Source organism: Osmerus eperlanus, chromosome 21 (assembly GCF_963692335.1).
Source record: "Osmerus eperlanus chromosome 21, fOsmEpe2.1, whole genome shotgun sequence".
Classification (NCBI taxonomy): domain Eukaryota; kingdom Metazoa; phylum Chordata; class Actinopteri; order Osmeriformes; family Osmeridae; genus Osmerus; species Osmerus eperlanus.
The window spans coordinates 3690275-3708185 of NC_085038.1; the positions used below are offsets into that span (position 1 = coordinate 3690275).

At 46.6% G+C, this 17911-nt stretch overlaps 2 protein-coding genes across 2 annotated transcripts; one reads left to right on the forward strand and one right to left on the reverse strand.

Moving 5' to 3' along the window:
* Nucleotides 1–6883: 6883 nt before the first annotated feature.
* c1ql2 (complement component 1, q subcomponent-like 2) lies at nt 6884–8515 on the reverse strand. Its single transcript, XM_062446881.1, has 2 exons — nt 7683–8515; nt 6884–7412 (listed from the first exon to the last, which is right to left on the reverse strand). The coding sequence occupies exons 1-2, from the start codon at nt 8262–8264 to the stop codon at nt 7233–7235; spliced, it is 762 nt and encodes a 253-aa protein (XP_062302865.1). The 5' UTR covers nt 8265–8515; the 3' UTR covers nt 6884–7232.
* Nucleotides 8516–12698: 4183 nt separating this feature from the next.
* steap3 (STEAP family member 3, metalloreductase) lies at nt 12699–17829 on the forward strand. The gene is made up of 5 exons (XM_062446408.1): nt 12699–12785; nt 13366–13851; nt 14012–14539; nt 14666–14830; nt 16218–17829. The coding sequence occupies exons 2-5, from the start codon at nt 13369–13371 to the stop codon at nt 16503–16505; spliced, it is 1464 nt and encodes a 487-aa protein (XP_062302392.1). The 5' UTR covers nt 12699–12785; nt 13366–13368; the 3' UTR covers nt 16506–17829.
* Nucleotides 17830–17911: the final 82 nt, after the last annotated feature.

The following is a 17911-nucleotide window of genomic DNA, read 5'->3' on the forward strand; positions in this document are numbered from 1 at the left end:
GACCTCTCCTCAGTCCACAGCGCTGCAAATTCTACGTTGCAGATGCAACATCCCAACAATAGTAATCAAGGACCAAAAACATTAAATAAATTGTATATGTCCAATATCTGTTTTCTACTGCCTCTACAACTATGGGAACGCCCACAGACAGTGTTCACAACCACAAAACATTGAACTCGTTTACTGAATGGTTCCATTAGTGTGACAACTGAATGGTAATAGTGTTATGACTAATGTTTGGTGAACAGCTAAGGAACAAATTCCAAGCAAGCAAGTAATGAAGGGAATTCATGAGAAGACGATGTATGATTTAAACTGAGCCATTTTGAAGCAGTGATCCCAGGTGGAATATTTTCCTCAAACAAAACAGATTGATTTCAACCCTCTCTCACAATGCCCATAGTCTTAATATGTCATCTCGCCAGGGAATGTCCTTGATGTATGTTTAATTAAAGGGCAGTGTTGTGTAAATAAGAGACGAGTGGAAATGTATTCCTGAATGAGACACTAAATGGTACCAGGACATCACTCTGATATGAATGCATCATCCAAATGACTTCATTATCTCAAAAGGGTATCGTGCAATGGCGTTCCGTATCACCCAAACAGCATGCAGAGGTGGGATGTTACATTTAAACATACACACTGCTTCCTGTTCTCTGTCACCACACACCGTTGCATTAATGTGTCACCATTTCTGTGTGAAATCGCTCACTTTGAATGGAGCTATACAGTCAGTTCTGCAGCTCGGGTCTCAAATACCTTCTTTGTGCCGTGGAGGTGGAGAGGATGTTTGCATACTAAACTGTAATTATCATTCAGCTCTCCCTCTCTCTCTCTCTCTCTCTCTCTCTCTCTGTCTCTCTCTCTCTCTCTCTCTCTCTCTCTCTCTCTCTCTCTCTCTCTCTCTCTCTCTCTCTCTCTCCCAAGACCCCTTTTCCAGTCCTCTCCACTAATAAAACATGAGGGCCCCCTTCTCCCCTCATTTATTAGTCAGAGGAAACTGGGGTCAGACCCAGTTGATCTTTGGCCTACACCTATCATGTATAATTGAGGAGTTAATGCAGATAAATAATTAAGCTATTGAGAGTCAAGATGACTGGTCAGGGATGGCTCCTTCCACTCATTATCTCTCGGTGACATCGTCAGGGCAGGGAGACAGGCGTTGGCATGGATAATTTACAACGATGGAAAGGATTTGGAAAGATCAGCTAGAACGAAATGGCTAGTTTTGGAGACTTGTGATCCCCCTATTTTTCAGTTTCTTTTATTTCACATTTTGTTCATGGGTGTTCCCGTAGTGTATCCCAGAGTATATCACACACATTCTGGCGCTCAATTGTTTAGACTCATAGAGGGTCCTTATCTATTTTCATGGAGGATAATAGTTCCTGCTTTCCTCCCAAAGCTAACAATATCCAGAGTTAGAGGATCGGACAACCTACAAGTCACTGTGAGTTTCGATTCTGAAGACAAGGTCATGGTTGGTTGTTGTGGTACACTAACTCATCCATTGCTGTAGGGTCTGACCTTGTTTACAGTCGGCCCCTGTTCAAACCCACCACAGCGCTTGTCACTGTGCCCTCCGTGACATTGGGCACCAGTTCTCATCAAAAATGTAAAATGATCGGGTGAGCTTGATATGAGTCTCCCACTACAATGGAGCCAATAGCCTCAGTCCTGTGAATAACAACTGCGAAGCAAACACACATCATTTACTTTCAAAGAAAGTTACAGTAATTATATTAATCTACAGTTACCTTCTAAGAGATACCAGAGTATCTTTCAGAGTGACATTTCCACTAAATATGTGAAGTTACAAGTTACACAACAAAAACAGCTGAGTTTTCCTCCTCGTTGTCCATTCTGTTCTCTCTGACAGACACTAAACTGTGGTCACAAGTCATCCTGATGAGGAGTGAGAGGACGCCAGGTTGTGTTGTTCCAAACAGGAAACTTGTTCTTGCGCGTTTGACGTGATGACAACCATGGGGGATCTTGACATGTTTTGACTGCTGACAATGAAAGGTCAAAATATATTTGCCTCATCCGCAGTTGTGCTCAGGCTTGAAGTTGAGAACTGTGTCCTACTTAAATACAACGCTTCACTTTGACCACACTGACAACAATTCAATTTTCAAATTGTATTGACATTGTTGTCGTTGGGGGGGAAATAACTCACGTCCTGGTGTTGCTGGGTCATGTCTTCCTTTCATCATGAGACTTCACATGTTTCTGAAGTTGGGGTCCACATGGACAAATCAGAGAAATCAATGTTTGATTAGCTTTCTTTCGAATCTAAAGATTTTTTTTGTCATTCAACGCTAGCCTCATTAGCAGCCTGGGGAGAAGGACCCTCATCTACGATGCTGGCAGGAGCCACTAACCTTTCCATGGGCCCCTCGAGGAGCTGTCAGCTCATTTATATACAAGTCGTGTCAATTTCATTGCTAAAGGGCGGCTAAATACAATTTGTGTTGAGGTAAGTTTAAAACACAAGGAGTGGTCATTGGGAAAGGTTGCTGATCAGTGTTTTGGCTTGTTTCACTGCAGACAATCGAACATTTCTTTCATCTGTCTCTCTCTCTCTCTCTCTCTCTCTCTCTCTCTCTCTCTCTCTCTCTCTCTCTCTCTCTCTCACTCTCTCTCTCTCTCTCTCTCTCTCTCTCTTCCTTTCTTTCTTTTAATGGTTTAATAATTTACTTTATTCTTTAATGGGTCAAGGAAATAATAGTCACCCCCTAACCCTGATGTTCCTTGCTAGAACTAAATTATCTAATGGCCTGAATCCTTTTTATGTCTTACCTTTGCAACTAATCTTTTGATGCATTTCATTCAAACAGACAATTCAATTAGAGGAAGGCAGGTTTCGGCATGATTGACCTGCAGTATAAATCGCACCACAGTGAGAAAACTGAAAGATGAATGTGAGACAGAAGAGGAATCACTGGAAAAGCTTGAAAACTCAGAGTGTCATGCAGAGTTTAAGACTCTTGCGGCATGTGAACGATTATGTGTCATACGCAAAAGATGACAATCAGAGAGCCAGAAGAACAGGGGGAGGGCGAGGCGGGAGGGAGGGCGAGGGAGGTGACAAATGGGACATAGGGGAAATGATAGGAACTTCTACCCTCATCGAAGGGCTCGGTTTGAAAGAGTGTCATGATCCATTGTGTGTGCGTATGTTTCTGTGTGCCTGTGTGTGTGTGTGTGCGCGCGCGCGTATGTGTCTGTGTGCGTGCGCACGTGTGTGTGCCTGTAGTTTATGTGCGTGAGTGTTTGTGTGTGTGAGAGCGTCGGGTCATGATGGATCGCTTCGTCCCTCCGAGCCCCTTATTATGCAAAGCAGCCCAGAACATAGATGTGTCTTTGACAGCCATACACTCCGGTACGGCCATTTCCCCAGCTGTGAATCATCTTCTCCTTAGCGAGCCATCGGAGGAATGTAGATTGAGAGACATTACTCAGCTCTGGGCTCCAGAGTCTGTATTCGGACACTACGGAAGAATTACACACGGATGAAGTGTCATAGTGGAGCTTGATAAGTGTCTCCTGTTTCCGAATGCAAATGCCAGCACAGAAACACCCAAGGGCATTACCAGGATGGAGGTTTTTGACCTTGGGAAGGAAAAAAACGTCCAGCGTTTCTGATCCCCAGTTTGTTGGGTTGAAGAGTCGGCCCTGGCAGTTGATGCTGACCTCACAACCAACACGTCACAATAATCACGTCACAATCGTCATGCCACAATGTCACAATCGAAATCCATTCCACTGAGGCGTCAGTTTTTCGTTAAAACCACCGACAGAGTTGGCATTCTGGTGGTGATTGGCCACCGGTAGCTCAGTCTTTGGGGCTTTGTTCTTTAAAGTATCTCAAACAGCAACAAGAGCATGAGAGGAAGGTGTGGAGGCCCCCAAGCAAGGCAACTGTGCATTTTAATGACGGTGAATGGAAATGATCCTGTCTGTTCCTGAAAGATGACACGACCCAGGAAGTCTCAGGGGCACCAGTAAAGGTGACACAGTACAACAAGGCTTCAGGAGTGTCACCTTTTCAGGCTTTTAATCTTTTGATTTTTTAAAGAGGAAAACCACATCAAAGGCACGGTTTAATGTTAAGAATTGTTGGAAGTCTAGAAGTTTAGCAGAGTAATTCCTTTCCACCCAATCTACTGGTGGCAATGATGTTCCTCACACCTTAATGAGCAGAGGCCTAGGGGAATTCTTCACCTCACTGTCTGAATCCCACCAGTCCCTTATCCATTCTCACCGACAGCACCCCCCCCCAACCCCCCCTCACACACACACACATACACACAAGCCTCAGTTTGACCGGTTAGGTCAACCCTTGCATCCATGCAGTCCATGCTAATTAGAGACAAGCAGGGAGAGGTGCAGACTCGCAGACACATCCTCGTCTGAATAACGATCGAACAAAACAGAGCCCCCTCAGTGTACGAGCGCCATAACAGTCAAACTCTCCACACCGCTGGACACCAACACACTCCAAAAGAACCCCACGCACCACACACTGGCACGACGATAAACTCTACAATCCTTCCCCTTTCGTGTTTTTACGCATAATCTTTTCAAGGGGAATATGTTCCTTGGCTGGTGTGATGGAGGGTCTGGGAGGTCCAGACAGTGGGGATGGGGACCATCATTACTCCAATATGAGGGCTGCTTCTCAGCTGTCACACCACATCACATCTGAGCAGCCAGCCAGACTTGTCCCCCCATCTATCAGGGAGCTTACCATCCTGCCTGTCACTCGCCAATCGCTCTCTCTCTCATTCGGGAGGGCTCAGTCTGGCCATCCATCTTGTCGCGAGTGACACCTGCTATTGTTGATATCTCAGTTGCATGGGAAGCTTGCTTTCTTACCCTGATGTTGTGATTGTGGCAGCACTCTGGTGATCTGGAGGCGGGATAGGTTATCATAAAAGTTTTGTCAAAGAAATTAGCTGTGGCAACGACAAGCACACACATGCAAGCACGCACACACACACACAAACTCGCAGTGCCCTAAAATAAAGTGGATTTCAAAAGTATAACATCAGAAAGATAAGTTCTCCTACAATATGCATGATTATAACATGCAAAGATATAATATAATAATGATGATATGAAAAAAAATCCCATTAATAATCTGAGAGCCTAAATGGTGGACTGGTACCAGCCGTTGTTCTTGAATCAAAGGCTTTGTTACTTTCACTGCCACAACTAAATGCGGTTTGGCCTGAAACGAACATACTGACGTGCTGACCAGGTGTACATCTGGCGACATCCTGACAGTGTAAAACCCAAAACCAGTCATCTGAGCATCTCTGCTTCCTGGAAGGGCTGCTGTGCCTGTACTGTGACACAGTGTGGTGTCGTGTCAAAAGCTGAAACACCCCCCAACCCTCTAGCACTGCAGCCGTCAACAGGAAGCCATGAGACTTCCAGAATAGACCAGCCTCTGGACTCAGGGATATCATCACTTCTTTTTCACCTTGTTAGCTTCTTCCTTCCCCAAGGGTGTGAACACAGACAAGCAACTGCTAATGATCTGGTTCATAAGATAAGATCAGATAAGATAAGTAACTCTGATATTAAACCTTCCCAGATGTCTGTTCTGCGTTGAGCTCATCTTGGCTACTCTGCTACCCTTCTCTGATGGGTGATCTAATATTTTTATCCCAAAAGAAATGTGAGTAAGAGGTGGGTGAGGTATTTAACACTTTCTTAATGATCCCAGATGAGGTGTGATTCTTGAGTGACAAGGTGATGTCACAACCCATAACATCTCGTCTCTTTGTAACGCATGCTCACAAGTTTTGAAAAAACTAGCTCCCTCTTGTGACATTGATCTAAACTGTGTTTTCACAATTCTGCAATACAGTCATGACTGTTTAGTCTTAGTGGGAGTTTTTATGTTAATCTAAACCCTTTAAATGATAAATCAGTGCGCTGGCAAGATGTTAGATGACGATGACAGATGGTTGACATTTTATAGGTATATTGAAAAAATACACCTTTTTTGTGATTATAGCAAAGTTGATCAAATCAGCAAATTGGAGAGGGAAACAAAAAAACAACATGGCTGAATGTTGTTCATCTATGCTTGCTAATATTTGTTCTGCATGATTGCTGTTTAATTGATGGTAATGTGTAAACAGCTGTTCATCCCTACTCCAGGTGGAGACACACTCACACACACACACACAACACCATCCTCCTTAGAATTAGACATGTGGATTTAACAGTGTGCTATAAAGATTCTCAATTACATCAATTCCCCTTCATATCAAGGTCTGCTATCAAATACCCCGTGTTTGTTGAAGTGCTTATTCATGACGGTTGCTGACCAATTACATTCATGAATAGGCATGCCTCCACAATGGCCATTTCTCTCCATTGGTAACCAACTAACATCTTCCTGAAGGCACTTTGATCCACAGGTTTGTTTTGTCCTCTCTCCCCCTGAACTGCTAATGACACTGTGTCGTGAGTCTGCATTGATCAGTGTCTGGGGAGAAGGATCCTCCTGGACTCTTTCAGCTCTCTCATCCATCCCCCCAGGGCTGCAGGAGGAGACAGCCCCGGCCGTTAGACCGCTGGATGAGGAAGGGACAGGTGAGTCAGCTTTGCAGAATACAGATGAAAACGCACAGGTGAGCTAGTGGAGGAAACGGTATGGACAGCAGCCTTCCCCCCCAAAAAAAACATATGTAGGTTCAAAACACTTGCCCGATTTTAAAAGCATTGCCGTGGTTCTGCTAGCAAGAGGTTTTTGTGGACAGCGAAGTGATTCTGTTGACCTAATATGTGCATACATGAATCATCAGTCTATGTTCAATTAGTGACAGACAACATACTGTAAAACAAGATTTATTGGTGTACACCAGGACAAAATCCGATACAATGAAAGCCTTTACACAGTGATGAAAGCTGAAGCACAAGACCCATGGCCCTGAAAGTTTGCGTTCATCTCTGTGCTGTTGCTTTTTAGATACACATACTGTAAGTGCTACTTCTGAACACAATGTATTCTGTTCAAGGTTATCACATTCAAACGAATCACCCTAATTTACTTTGTAAATCTCTTTACCCATAAGTAAAGAGCCTGATGATTTTATGAACTTTCCCAACAGAGAATAAACTTAAATAAAACACCAACAACGAACTTTACTGCGCACTGTACCTCAAAGAAAAGGGAAAGGAAACAGTCTTTATACCCGAGGGGAACTTTAGTCAGGATACAACATGAAACCAGAGAAGGTGCTGTACTTGTTGTTATTGCCTCCGTGAGCCTTGCCTCCGTCCAGTTTAATGTAAATCTCGTCCCCAGACTCGAGGTGTAGGACGACGCTGTTGCTCGCATAATCATAGTTTTGATCCGCATCCTGAGCGATTGCACTTGCCCGAACCTGTGAAGTCAGACACACATTTTAACTTTCAACGAGTTATTAGATGGAACTTCTGATCTACAACTGTGAGATTGTACTGTACTACATCTACTGGTCTGGAGCGGAACCACGTGCGTAATTTGCGCACTGGACATAAAAATACATTTGCATTCCGCGCTTAAATGAATGCGAACGTTTTTGTATTGTTCATGCTTAGATGTCTAATTAGGCTAAAGATATATATATATATACATTGCGGTATCTCTTTTGCAACATTTATTGAATGATTACCTGTCCGTTTTTGCACAAGTCAGCCCACATGCTGGTTCCATCTCCGCCCCTCATTAGCACATGATAAGTGAAAAAATAGATTCCGGACACTAGACAGGTAAACTTTCCGGTAGATGGATCGTACTGATTTCCCAAGTTTGTAACAACATCGTCAAACTTGAGAACCTCGTATCCTTCATGGGGATTCTTCAGACCTACATAGAATGCTATCTTAGCGCCATCGGCTGAAGTGTTAACTTCATCTGTTTCGGTCTTTGCGGTCCCTGACGTTACCGCCGGATAAACAGCCTTTCCGGAATCACCCCTGTCACCAGGTGGTCCTTTTGGACCGGGTGGTCCTGGTTCACCCGGGGGGCCTCTGGGTCCCGGTTTTCCCGGCCTGCCCGGTTCCCCTTTAGTTCCTTGAGCCAACGGCGGCGGAGGGATGGCGTTAAGGTCCTGCATCACCTCCATTGCCGTAGCGCTCGGTTTTGAAGTGTACGGATCGCAGATCATTCGACAGGTGCCCATCATCTCATAATGAGCCGACGTCTTGGAACTTTGCACAAGCAGCGGTATTGCTATGAGTAGGGCCAACACCATGACGATGCCAACCACTGCCGCCACAAGTCGCTTCCTCTGCACTATCCGAGGAACAAGCGATGAAAAGTCAGATGATCTTGGAGAAGTAATTGTGAAAGATCAAAAGATAAACCGTATTGAGTCGCAAAAATGTTGGCAATCGCTCTCTTTATTCAGTACAGCTAAATCTATTTCGTTGGGAACCAGAAGCCTTCGGCGGTCCTGCCACTATCACAGTGCGTCAGAGAGCTCACACACTGAGGCGACGCGTCTTGACATAACTGGGCTCGCGCTGGTTCTCCGCGCCTGGGTTAGGAGCGCCTTGAGCAATTCTAGTCCATCTGGATGCAGGAGGGGTTGCGCTGACGTAACAAAACACAGAATAAAGCCTGTTGCCGTTAGGATTATGATCAAGACATTAATATAGCAATCTTTATGTATGAAATACAAATCCTTAAGTTTCGGTTGATGAGGAATTGGAAAGGTAAAGCTTGATGCGAGCTAGTTTATTGTAGAATGTTAAACATGAATCGGTAGGCTATTCGTTATCCGTTACAAAAGAAACAATGGGTAGGCTATAAACTACGCCATTGGATTTTATTTTGTGAGTTTTTCTCCTCTCAGGAGTTGCTGTCTGTCAGCACCACGCTTGTTGCTACTTTGACTTAAAAATCGAGAACAAAAAAAACACTTATTAGTATTTACTGATAGGGCCGTAATTATAATCTCTAATCAATAATTATGGCAAGGATGAATGATACTTTGGAACGTGCCATACTGTCTAAACAGAACACACAGCTTAGGTTTTTTCAATTAGTTTCAAATCTCCAGGGAAGTGATGGTTTCCCGTCTGAAACAAATATGTTAATCCGCATGTTCCAGGGCTGGTATTTAGCATTTCACACCCCGTCTCAGCAAATAAGATTGCAGCTTAGAGTTGCATCAACTCATTTCTCACGTGTTGAATATATGGTTGGCTATCACATTCAAATCCAATGTATTTTGGTCTTTATTCAAATGATTCACAGTCTATAACGGACGCTTCGTTATGAAACAATTAGCATAATGTGCTAACAGACTTTTGACTGAAATAGGCTTTGCCAAGGTCGTTGGACGCTGCAGAGGCAGCTTGGTGATCTGAGGTCATGTTAACGTAAGCCTATAGCCAGCTGGGAGGTTTGCTCAACCTTGTTTATCTCGTCACGAACATATAAAACCTTCCAAATAAGGCGCCTGAAACAAATGTTGTGACAGCTACATTTCACACAGTTATTTGATTGTGATGCCACAGTGGCATGTCTACAATCATGTGATTGTTTTCATCGATGAATAAGATAATCCAGTCATCATGTTGATAGTCTTACATGGGTGAACAATGCTTGCAGCTGAGCCAACAGACTGTCATGTCCAAGCATATAGCTTTGGGCTGTGTGTGTATGTGTGTGTGATGGGGCGAGGGGGGGGGGTAGTTGAACATGGGGCTTACTGTCATCTTTATCCCAGGAAATGACACCTCTGAGACTGATTCCATCTCTGATTTGGCTTTTCAGCTACTGGGCGATATGAGTGCAAAGGAAAAGCACTGGATCGCATGGCCATTGCAAACACGCACAGCACAAGACTGCATCAAAAACCCGGGAAGGTTAGTCTCTGCGTGAGTCATCTCCACATCCAGCTGAAGTCCTGCCTCTGAGGAAAAACAAAGGGATGGAAAGGAGGATTGGGAGTGTGCTGCACAGACTACGGTGTCACATCAGAGGCGGCTTGACTGGAGGCAGTGTGGAGAGTTCTTGAGTGGCTAGACGGAGACATGTCATGTGTGGGAAAAACTCACCACCACAGAGACAGAAACAAGCTTGGGGCAGTTGCTTCTTTTAAAGGCCTCACCAGTGAGACATGATCTGGACCTGTGTGCTGGGTGAGGAACCTGTGTGCCCGGTGAGGAACCTGTGTGCTGGGTGAGAGGTGGAGGAGGAACCCCAGCGTGGGCCATTCGGGTGCATGTGATGGAGGTGGGTGCATCTTAGTGGCAGAGCATTTAACTGCAGATCAAGGTTGCAGGTTTGAATCCCTCTCCTCTCTCCTGAATGTCGCTGTGGATGAAAGCACCTGCTAAAATAATTATTTCTGTAATGCATTCATATTGCCAGTGCTTTTATCCAGGCGACAAGAAGAGAGGATTTGAAACTGCAACCTTTTGGTCTGCCGTCAAACGATCTACCCCTGAGCTGTACCCATCTCCTTTGCATGTGGCAGTCTGTCAGCCATCCAGTAGCAGCAGAAGGCACTGTTTGTGGGGCTAGTACCAAGAGAAACATAGAACTTCAATCTGCCTCACATGGCTTTGACCTTTCCTTCGGGACAAGCATGCTTCACCTTTAGGCTATGGCAGAACAAGTCAGACACGCACCACTGTCCCACTTACAGTCTTCAGGCCAGAGTGCTCCAGTCCAACACACAGGCCCTGCGTGTCAAAGTATCTCTGCAGTCATTCTGCTTGTTAGCAGGATACTGAGAGGCCCAACACAGGCCTGGAGAGCCTAACAAAGATCTGTTGCATCTTAGCTTGGTTCAGAGTATAATTATGAAACTTGACACTGGAGAGTCCATATTGGATCTGGGAGTGTATACAGCCAAATTAACACCTGACTTGAAACAGAAATAACTTCCTGTCCGTTGCGTGGGAAGGACACCGGTTTTGAGTCGGGTTTCAGAGAAGACGTTGGGTTTTGAAATGGTACTAATGCCACGAGAAACACGAGTCAACACAGCGGGAGTCCCTAGACAAACTGTTAATCTCCAACACACAGTTTCACAAACCTTCATGGGGACACTAATGCAGTTTTTCAACTGAGCTGCAATTCGGTGGCGATGATGAGCTTCCTCCTCTGGAAGATTATAGCAGATCGCGGCTAAACCCACTGGTTGACATTGGCCAGAGCCGCTCAGCGGTCTCATTTTAGTGTTCCGCAGTCACCCTGTTGGACGTTCACATCCACTGGCTAAATGTCCGGGGCTTCCAGTCCCTCCTGACCCACTTCCCTCAGCCTGGCACGTGGCCCTGTGAAAACTGCTATGATGCGTGGAGACTGACTCATATGGCCCTCGCGGCAGCACTAGTGCCCATCTCCTAGCGCCTCGTCCTCGGCCAGGCAGACAGATCTGGGCTTCAGCTCGCCAGTGGATGACTTGGCAGAGGTTCCTACAACTGGCTGGATGTTTCCTGTATTCCCACCCTGGCATTCAAGTAGCTTTACGTGACATCTCATCCCGACAGGCAAAAGATAGATGGGTGTTGTCAAGATGTGGATTAGAATGAGATTCTCTCGGCTAGTCCTCGTTCTTCTTTTTCAAAAACCCCTGTACATTCAAAACAACAGTAGAACAATGAAAATAGGTTGTCTTAATAATGCACAATTTCAATGCATTGCAAGTTGGTGACAGGATGTGACTCATCACATTACATCCTATATCGCATAAACTGGGATTAATGTAGTAAAAATAATAGAATGTGGATAGGTGTGACACTGGCCTCCTTGATAGAAGTAGAGTGAAGAGGGTGCCTGGGGGATGTGTTTCTGATCGAAGACAGAGCCCACAGAAGGAATCCCACACCCCCTCTCCCCCTTCATCTTGACAGACGCGCGGCAGCAAGGTTACTGTAATACTGAGGAGCAGGCTGGCTTTCGAGGAAGGCGGGCAGGGGAATGGATTTGGACGTGGTTGGCATTCGACGTGTGTCCGGATAGACCTGTCGCACCAGATGAAAGCTAGCTACTAAAACACATTGCATGACTGGGGTGCATCTACCACACAAACAGATGACAAACAACTGCTCTTAAACTGTGGAAATACAGAAGGCTAGATCAACGATGACAGGAAAACAACACATACTTGCTCAGAATCAAAATCCTCCTTATCACATTTAATCAACCAATTGAGACTGGAACTAGCCATGACCTCTACCCAGTGGTTGGCCTCTTGAAACCATCATCGCCTACAAATGAATACGTCAAATAGACAAGTAAACACATGCACTATAGAGTGGCACAGATGTAAGCCTAGGGGATATAACCTTTAGCAAGTGGCAAAGGCACAATGATGAACTAGAGCTGACAGCCTCTGACCTGCAGTCAACCCTCACTTTTGCTTCATTGTGTTTTTCATTCATACCCCCAGGTTGGGACTCTAAATGACTTTTAGCAACAGTCTGACAAACAAGCTAAAAAGAAAGTCTTGTCAAAACAGAACCTGTAAACGTATAAAAATGTGTAACCTATTGTAAATGTTTTTGGTGTGCTTTTTCAAATAACGCATGACCTTTCAAATCCTCTTTCTCAAATCTCACTCATAAAAGTGTCACGACTTTTCCGTTTTATTTTGAGCGAAATGTTCCTTTTGGAAAAGTTATCTCACGTACACACAGGGACGGCAGTTTAGGCGGGGACTCGGTACTGGGCGGGGACTTGGTACAGGGCGGGGACTCGGTGCTGTGTCATAGGAGTAGTAGGAACAAACGGCTAAGCAAGAGAGAACCGACGGGTGAGTAGATATAAAACTATTGGCCTGTAAACACCATGCGTATCGTCAATTTACGTTACGCTGCTATACAATTATGATATTGACACACAGAAAACAACATGAATTAATTTACACAACCAATCATCTGTCAATCTAACCTTCTGTCAAAGTTGGTTGCAAGTTCAACCAAGGACAGCCGAGTTTTTGACTGTATAACAGTAGAATCAGAATCTGATTCAGAATAGTGTTTAATCGCCAAGTAAGTGGTCACAAACAAGGAATTTACTTTGGTGGGCAGGTAGCACACTAGGAAAAGGGACTCAAGCCAGACTTGACTTAGCTAGCTAGCTAACGGCTAATAAAAGCGTCTTGCTAAGGAATATGTAGAAGGTGAGATGACGCATATCTCTTTATATCGACTGTCCCAATTTCCGGTTAAGTCACATGAGCAGTCCTCCGTACTAGCCTGCAAGAACGTGAATTTGTAGTGTGACCTAAGTAAAAAAAAAAAAGTGAAATTCTAGTTTGGTAGAGCTGAACTCAAACATGAAGTATGCAACGAGGTATGAACCAATGTTTTATTAATTTTACCCACTCCTAGCATATGATGCCAAAGGAGGAGATTAGGAAGCCGTTGTTGCGGGCCACTCAGCACCCAGATGCCTCCATGTCTGATCCAGGAAGCCCAGTAGTTGGCATTTTGGGCACGGGAGACTTTTCCCGTTCTCTGGCCCGCAGGCTCGTGACCTCGGGGTTCCCGGTGGTTGTGGGGAGTCGTAACCCCAAACGTTGCTCCTCGCTGTTCCCGGAGGACGTGGAGGTGACCAGCCAGCATCAGGCCGCGTCACAGGCTGACCTGGTGTTCGTTGCCATCCACCCCGAGCACTACTCTACCCTGGGTAGCCTGCGGGAGGCGCTAGCGGGTAAGGCCGTTGTGGATGTTAGCAACAGCACCTGTCTGAACAGGGACGGCCCTTCTCAGGCCGAGCAGCTAGCCGCCATGTTCCCAGAATGCAGTGTGGTGAAGGGCTTCAACGTGATCTCGGCCTGGACCCTGCAGACAGGCCCGCGCGACGGGAGCAGACAGGTAAGACGGTGAGGAGGGGGGAGTGTGTCGGAGAACAAACGACACACACACACACACACTACGACTGCTCCAGAACGCGTGTGTGTGTTGGATCGATGATAAAAGTGGGAGCGACAGCAGTACTGCTCTGACGGAATCCTCGCTCCCTCCCCCCCTCCAGGTGCTGATATGTGGAGACAGCAGCCAGGCTAAGAACTCCGTGTTCCACATCTGTCGCAGCACAGGCTTCCACCCCGTAGACATGGGCACCCTCTCGGCCGCCCGTGACATCGAAAACACGCCCCTGCTCCTCTTTCCCTCCTGGTGCCTCCCCGCCCTCGCCACCCTCCTCCTCTTCCTCTTCTTCTACCTCTACAACTTCCTGCGGGACATCCTCCACCCCTACCTCTTCGCTGGGAAGTACGTGTTCTACAAACTTCCCGTGGAGACGGTGAATGTCACCTTCCCGTGTGTTGCCCTGGTGTTGCTGGCGCTGGTCTACGCTCCGGGCGTCCTGGCCGCCTTCCTGCAGCTGTCCCGGGGCACCAAGTACCGCCTCTTTCCTGCCTGGCTGGACGTCTGGCTGCGGAGCCGCAAGCAGCTGGGTCTGTGCAGCTTCCTGTGTGCCACCCTGCACGCCGTCTACAGCCTGTGTCTGCCCATGAGGAAGTCGGCCCGCTACAAGCTGCTCAACGCTGCCTTCAAACAGGTACGGACCACCAGGACGCAGAAGGGTATAGGTTCTCTGTTTTTTTTTTTGGCGTGTGTGTTTCTGTTTGTGTGGTGGATGTGTGTTTTATTGGTGTGGGTGTATGTTCTGTGTGTGTGTGGTCAGGTGAAGGCAGGCCAGGAGGACTCTTGGGTGGAGCAGGAGGTCTGGAGGATGGAGCTCTACCTGTCTGTAGGCATCCTGGCTCTGGGTCTCCTCTCTCTGCTGGCCGCCACATCCCTGCCCACCGTGGCCAACTCCCTGAACTGGAGGGAATTCAGCTTTATACAGGTGACGTGCTGCTCTGCCCATACACACACACACACACACACACACACGCACTCCCATACATACACACACTCACTCACGCACACAGTCTGAGTAGAACAGTTTCACACCTGCTTGAGTTACAGCTTTTAAGGAAGCCAGTCAGCCCATGAGAGTTGTGTATTCCAAACAGCATAAACATCTGAGCTTAGAGACTCTGGCATCCATGTGTGTCTGTTCCAGGCCCTCCTCCAGCACGCAGAGCGGGCCCAGACTTGCTATTATGCCTCCATTTTCCAGGGATTTGTCGATCTTTGTCGCTTTTGAACTTCCCTGACGTATTTATGCTAAGCTGATCCAGTTGGCTTGAGATCAGTCACATGCTGCTAGTCCCCCGTGATGAAAGCCCAGGGCTCAGCCCCGCCTGTCAGGCACCCCACACCCAGCAGCCTCGGCCCCGGCCCCGCTACCCATCAAGATCACTGTCCCGACCCAACTCCCGCCCACCAGACGGGCCTGGAGCTGTCCGGCTGATGGCCGGGCTGGTCTGTAAAAGGCTTGAAGTTAGTGGGCTGGTGTTGCTGTAGGACAGAGGTCCCTCACTCTGTCAGCAGAGATCCACACAAGGGTGGCGCTGGGTCTGTACTGTCTACTGTACGATCCAGGGTTTTCCTGTGTGAGAGAGCTGTCGACATGTTGTTGAAGGATCCGGGGTTGTACTGTAGATGTGTGTTGATGAAGAGTCTGGGGTTGTACAGAGAGCTGTAGATGCTGTGTGAAAGAGGCGAGTGGAACAGCCCCCCCCCCCCCCCCCCCCGGACTTAAAGAGGCTCGTTATCTGTCTTCCTGTTCTTCTTAATGTCATGGGCAGTGCAATAATGAGTGGAGCCACAGGTACACGTCCACACACACACTCACTCTCTCACACACGCACACACAAACACTCCCACCCCCTCTCTCTCACACACGCACAGTTGCAGGGGCTCATTAAGGACATGTGAGTTGCGTAGGTCAGTGCTCCCCTAGGGTGTGTGAGAGCTGTGCAGCCGTCATGGAGAGCTGATGAGCTGCAGTGAGGAGACTGCTCCAAGTCCTGCAGCTCTGTCTGCTCTGCCCTGGCCAGCCCTCCCCCTGCACAGCACGCAGACACACACAGCTGAAACTCCTGTTTATCTGTGTACACACAAAAAACATAATATGGCTAGTTACTCACTAAGGACAGAGATGGATTTATTAACTTAACCTACATGTGAAACCTTCCGTCTAAAGCAGTGGTCTTCAACCCTGGTCCTCAGGGCCCACTGTCCTGTGTGTTTTAGATGTTTCCCTGCTCCAAACACATGATTCAGATGAATGGATAAAGTTACTGTTATTATTTTTTATAATGATCTTCCCTTCCCCCCTCCTCCAGTCCAGACTGGGCTACGCTGCCTTAGTCATGGCCACCCTCCACACTCTGATCTACGGTTGGGACCGGGGTTTGGACCCGGAGCAGTACCGCTTCTACCTACCCCCGCCCTTCCTGCTGGTGGCGGTGGTTCCCTGTGGGGTGCTGCTGGCCCGGCTGGGTCTGGCCCTGCCCTGCGTGGCCCGCAGGCTGGGGAGGATCCGCCGGGGCTGGGAGGAGAAGCGCCACATCCGCTTCACCCTGCCGGAGGATGCCGGGAGAAGCTCCATGGACGACGTCAGCGGAGTCTAAGACGGATGGATGATTTATATGTAGACACACACACACACACAGGCACGCAAACACACATGCTGGACCGTAGACACACGCTGTTATGTTGACCACACACACACACACATGCTGCTTTGTAGACACACACATGCTGGCTGTAGGTACACGCACACGCACACACTCACACGTAGTTAAACAAAGATATACGCAGACACGTGCACAGGCAGACACACACACCCAAGCAGAAGTCAGGCGTGTAGATGTAAGAGATTCACTGTGTGAATCAGAGGCATCTCTGTATCAGAGAGGACATGAACATCCCACCAGCAGCTCTCTAGGATCACACTGACTTCCATGCCGCCTGCTGTCTCAACAGATGATTGTCATTTTCAGCACTTATTTACAGTCAGCCTTCCATCATGTGGGTCACCTACTGATGCTCAGCAGGAAACATCCTGGTAACAATATCATTTAGGAACATTGTTTGTGTTTCTTAGTGTTTGCTTCTGTTTTCCTGTTAGCTGCAGTCCATGACATCTCTGGTTAACAGGGTCTAAACAATGCATCCTACTGATCAAATTCTTTTTTGTCTTGTGTTATATCATAATTACGTATTTTCTTAAATCAGCGGAAAGCCTACGGATAAATCATAATTATAGACCGGGGTGTAGATTTGTCGAAGTTTGAGCTTGTTCTTTAGTGGTTGTAATTAATGCTTTGGCTCCAAGGTCTGCTTGTAATGAGTCTAAATCTCAGCTGGCTTCCTGGTTACCATTGTCCGTTGCTAGGGGTGGGACAGGTCAACCTCGGAGACAAAATTGTAGAATGAATGCGTTCTCTAACCTAAGCTGGTAATTTGAAAATATGTTATTTGTTTTAAAACAGCTGAAGACTCATTTTAGTCTATTCATGCACTAGTTCTTTTTTAGGATGTTATTTTTGCCAAATATAACGTCAGGTCCAGTCTTTGCTGGCCTGCTTGCCTTCAGTAGCTGCATACGTGTCTGTCTGATCTGTAAAGTATGTTATTTAAAGAGTATTTTATAAGATGAAGACATTTTACCAAACTGTGATGCAACGATACATGTAAGAAAACGCTAATTATTTTAAATTCATTGACTGTTACTTCCTTGTGTGTTGTATGTGTTTCCACCTGGCTTGTTATCAAGTCTTTCCCAAAGAAATCCAGAAAATTTCTTAAAATGCCATCAGATAATTTACATTATGCTTGAAGAATAAACACTGTTTTTCACAACTTACCCCGCTGTTGAGTTTTGCTGTCTAGATCAACAGGTATTTCACAAGACTGTTGAATAAAGCAGGTTATTACTGCGTTTTGACACCCTCCATGTCCTCTGATTGTGAGGACAATGGGTGCATTCTTGCAGCGATGAGGCAAATGTCTGTGGGTAGTTGTGAGCAGATGC

What these genes read in the sequence shown, in the direction of transcription:
- c1ql2 (XM_062446881.1), bottom strand. Translation starts at nt 8,264, where the DNA reads ATGGTGTTGGCCCTACTCATAGCAATACCGCTGCTTGTGCAAAGTTCC. An exon ending in ACTTGTGCAAAAACGGACAG is followed by an intron (nt 7,413 to 7,682) that starts GTAATCATTCAA and finishes CTGACTTCACAG; the next exon opens with GTTCGGGCAAGTGCAATCGC.
- steap3 (XM_062446408.1), top strand. Translation starts at nt 13,369, where the DNA reads ATGATGCCAAAGGAGGAGATTAGGAAGCCGTTGTTGCGGGCCACTCAG. An exon ending in CGCGCGACGGGAGCAGACAG is followed by an intron (nt 13,852 to 14,011) that starts GTAAGACGGTGA and finishes CCCCCCCTCCAG; the next exon opens with GTGCTGATATGTGGAGACAG. An exon ending in GGGAATTCAGCTTTATACAG is followed by an intron (nt 14,831 to 16,217) that starts GTGACGTGCTGC and finishes CCCCTCCTCCAG; the next exon opens with TCCAGACTGGGCTACGCTGC.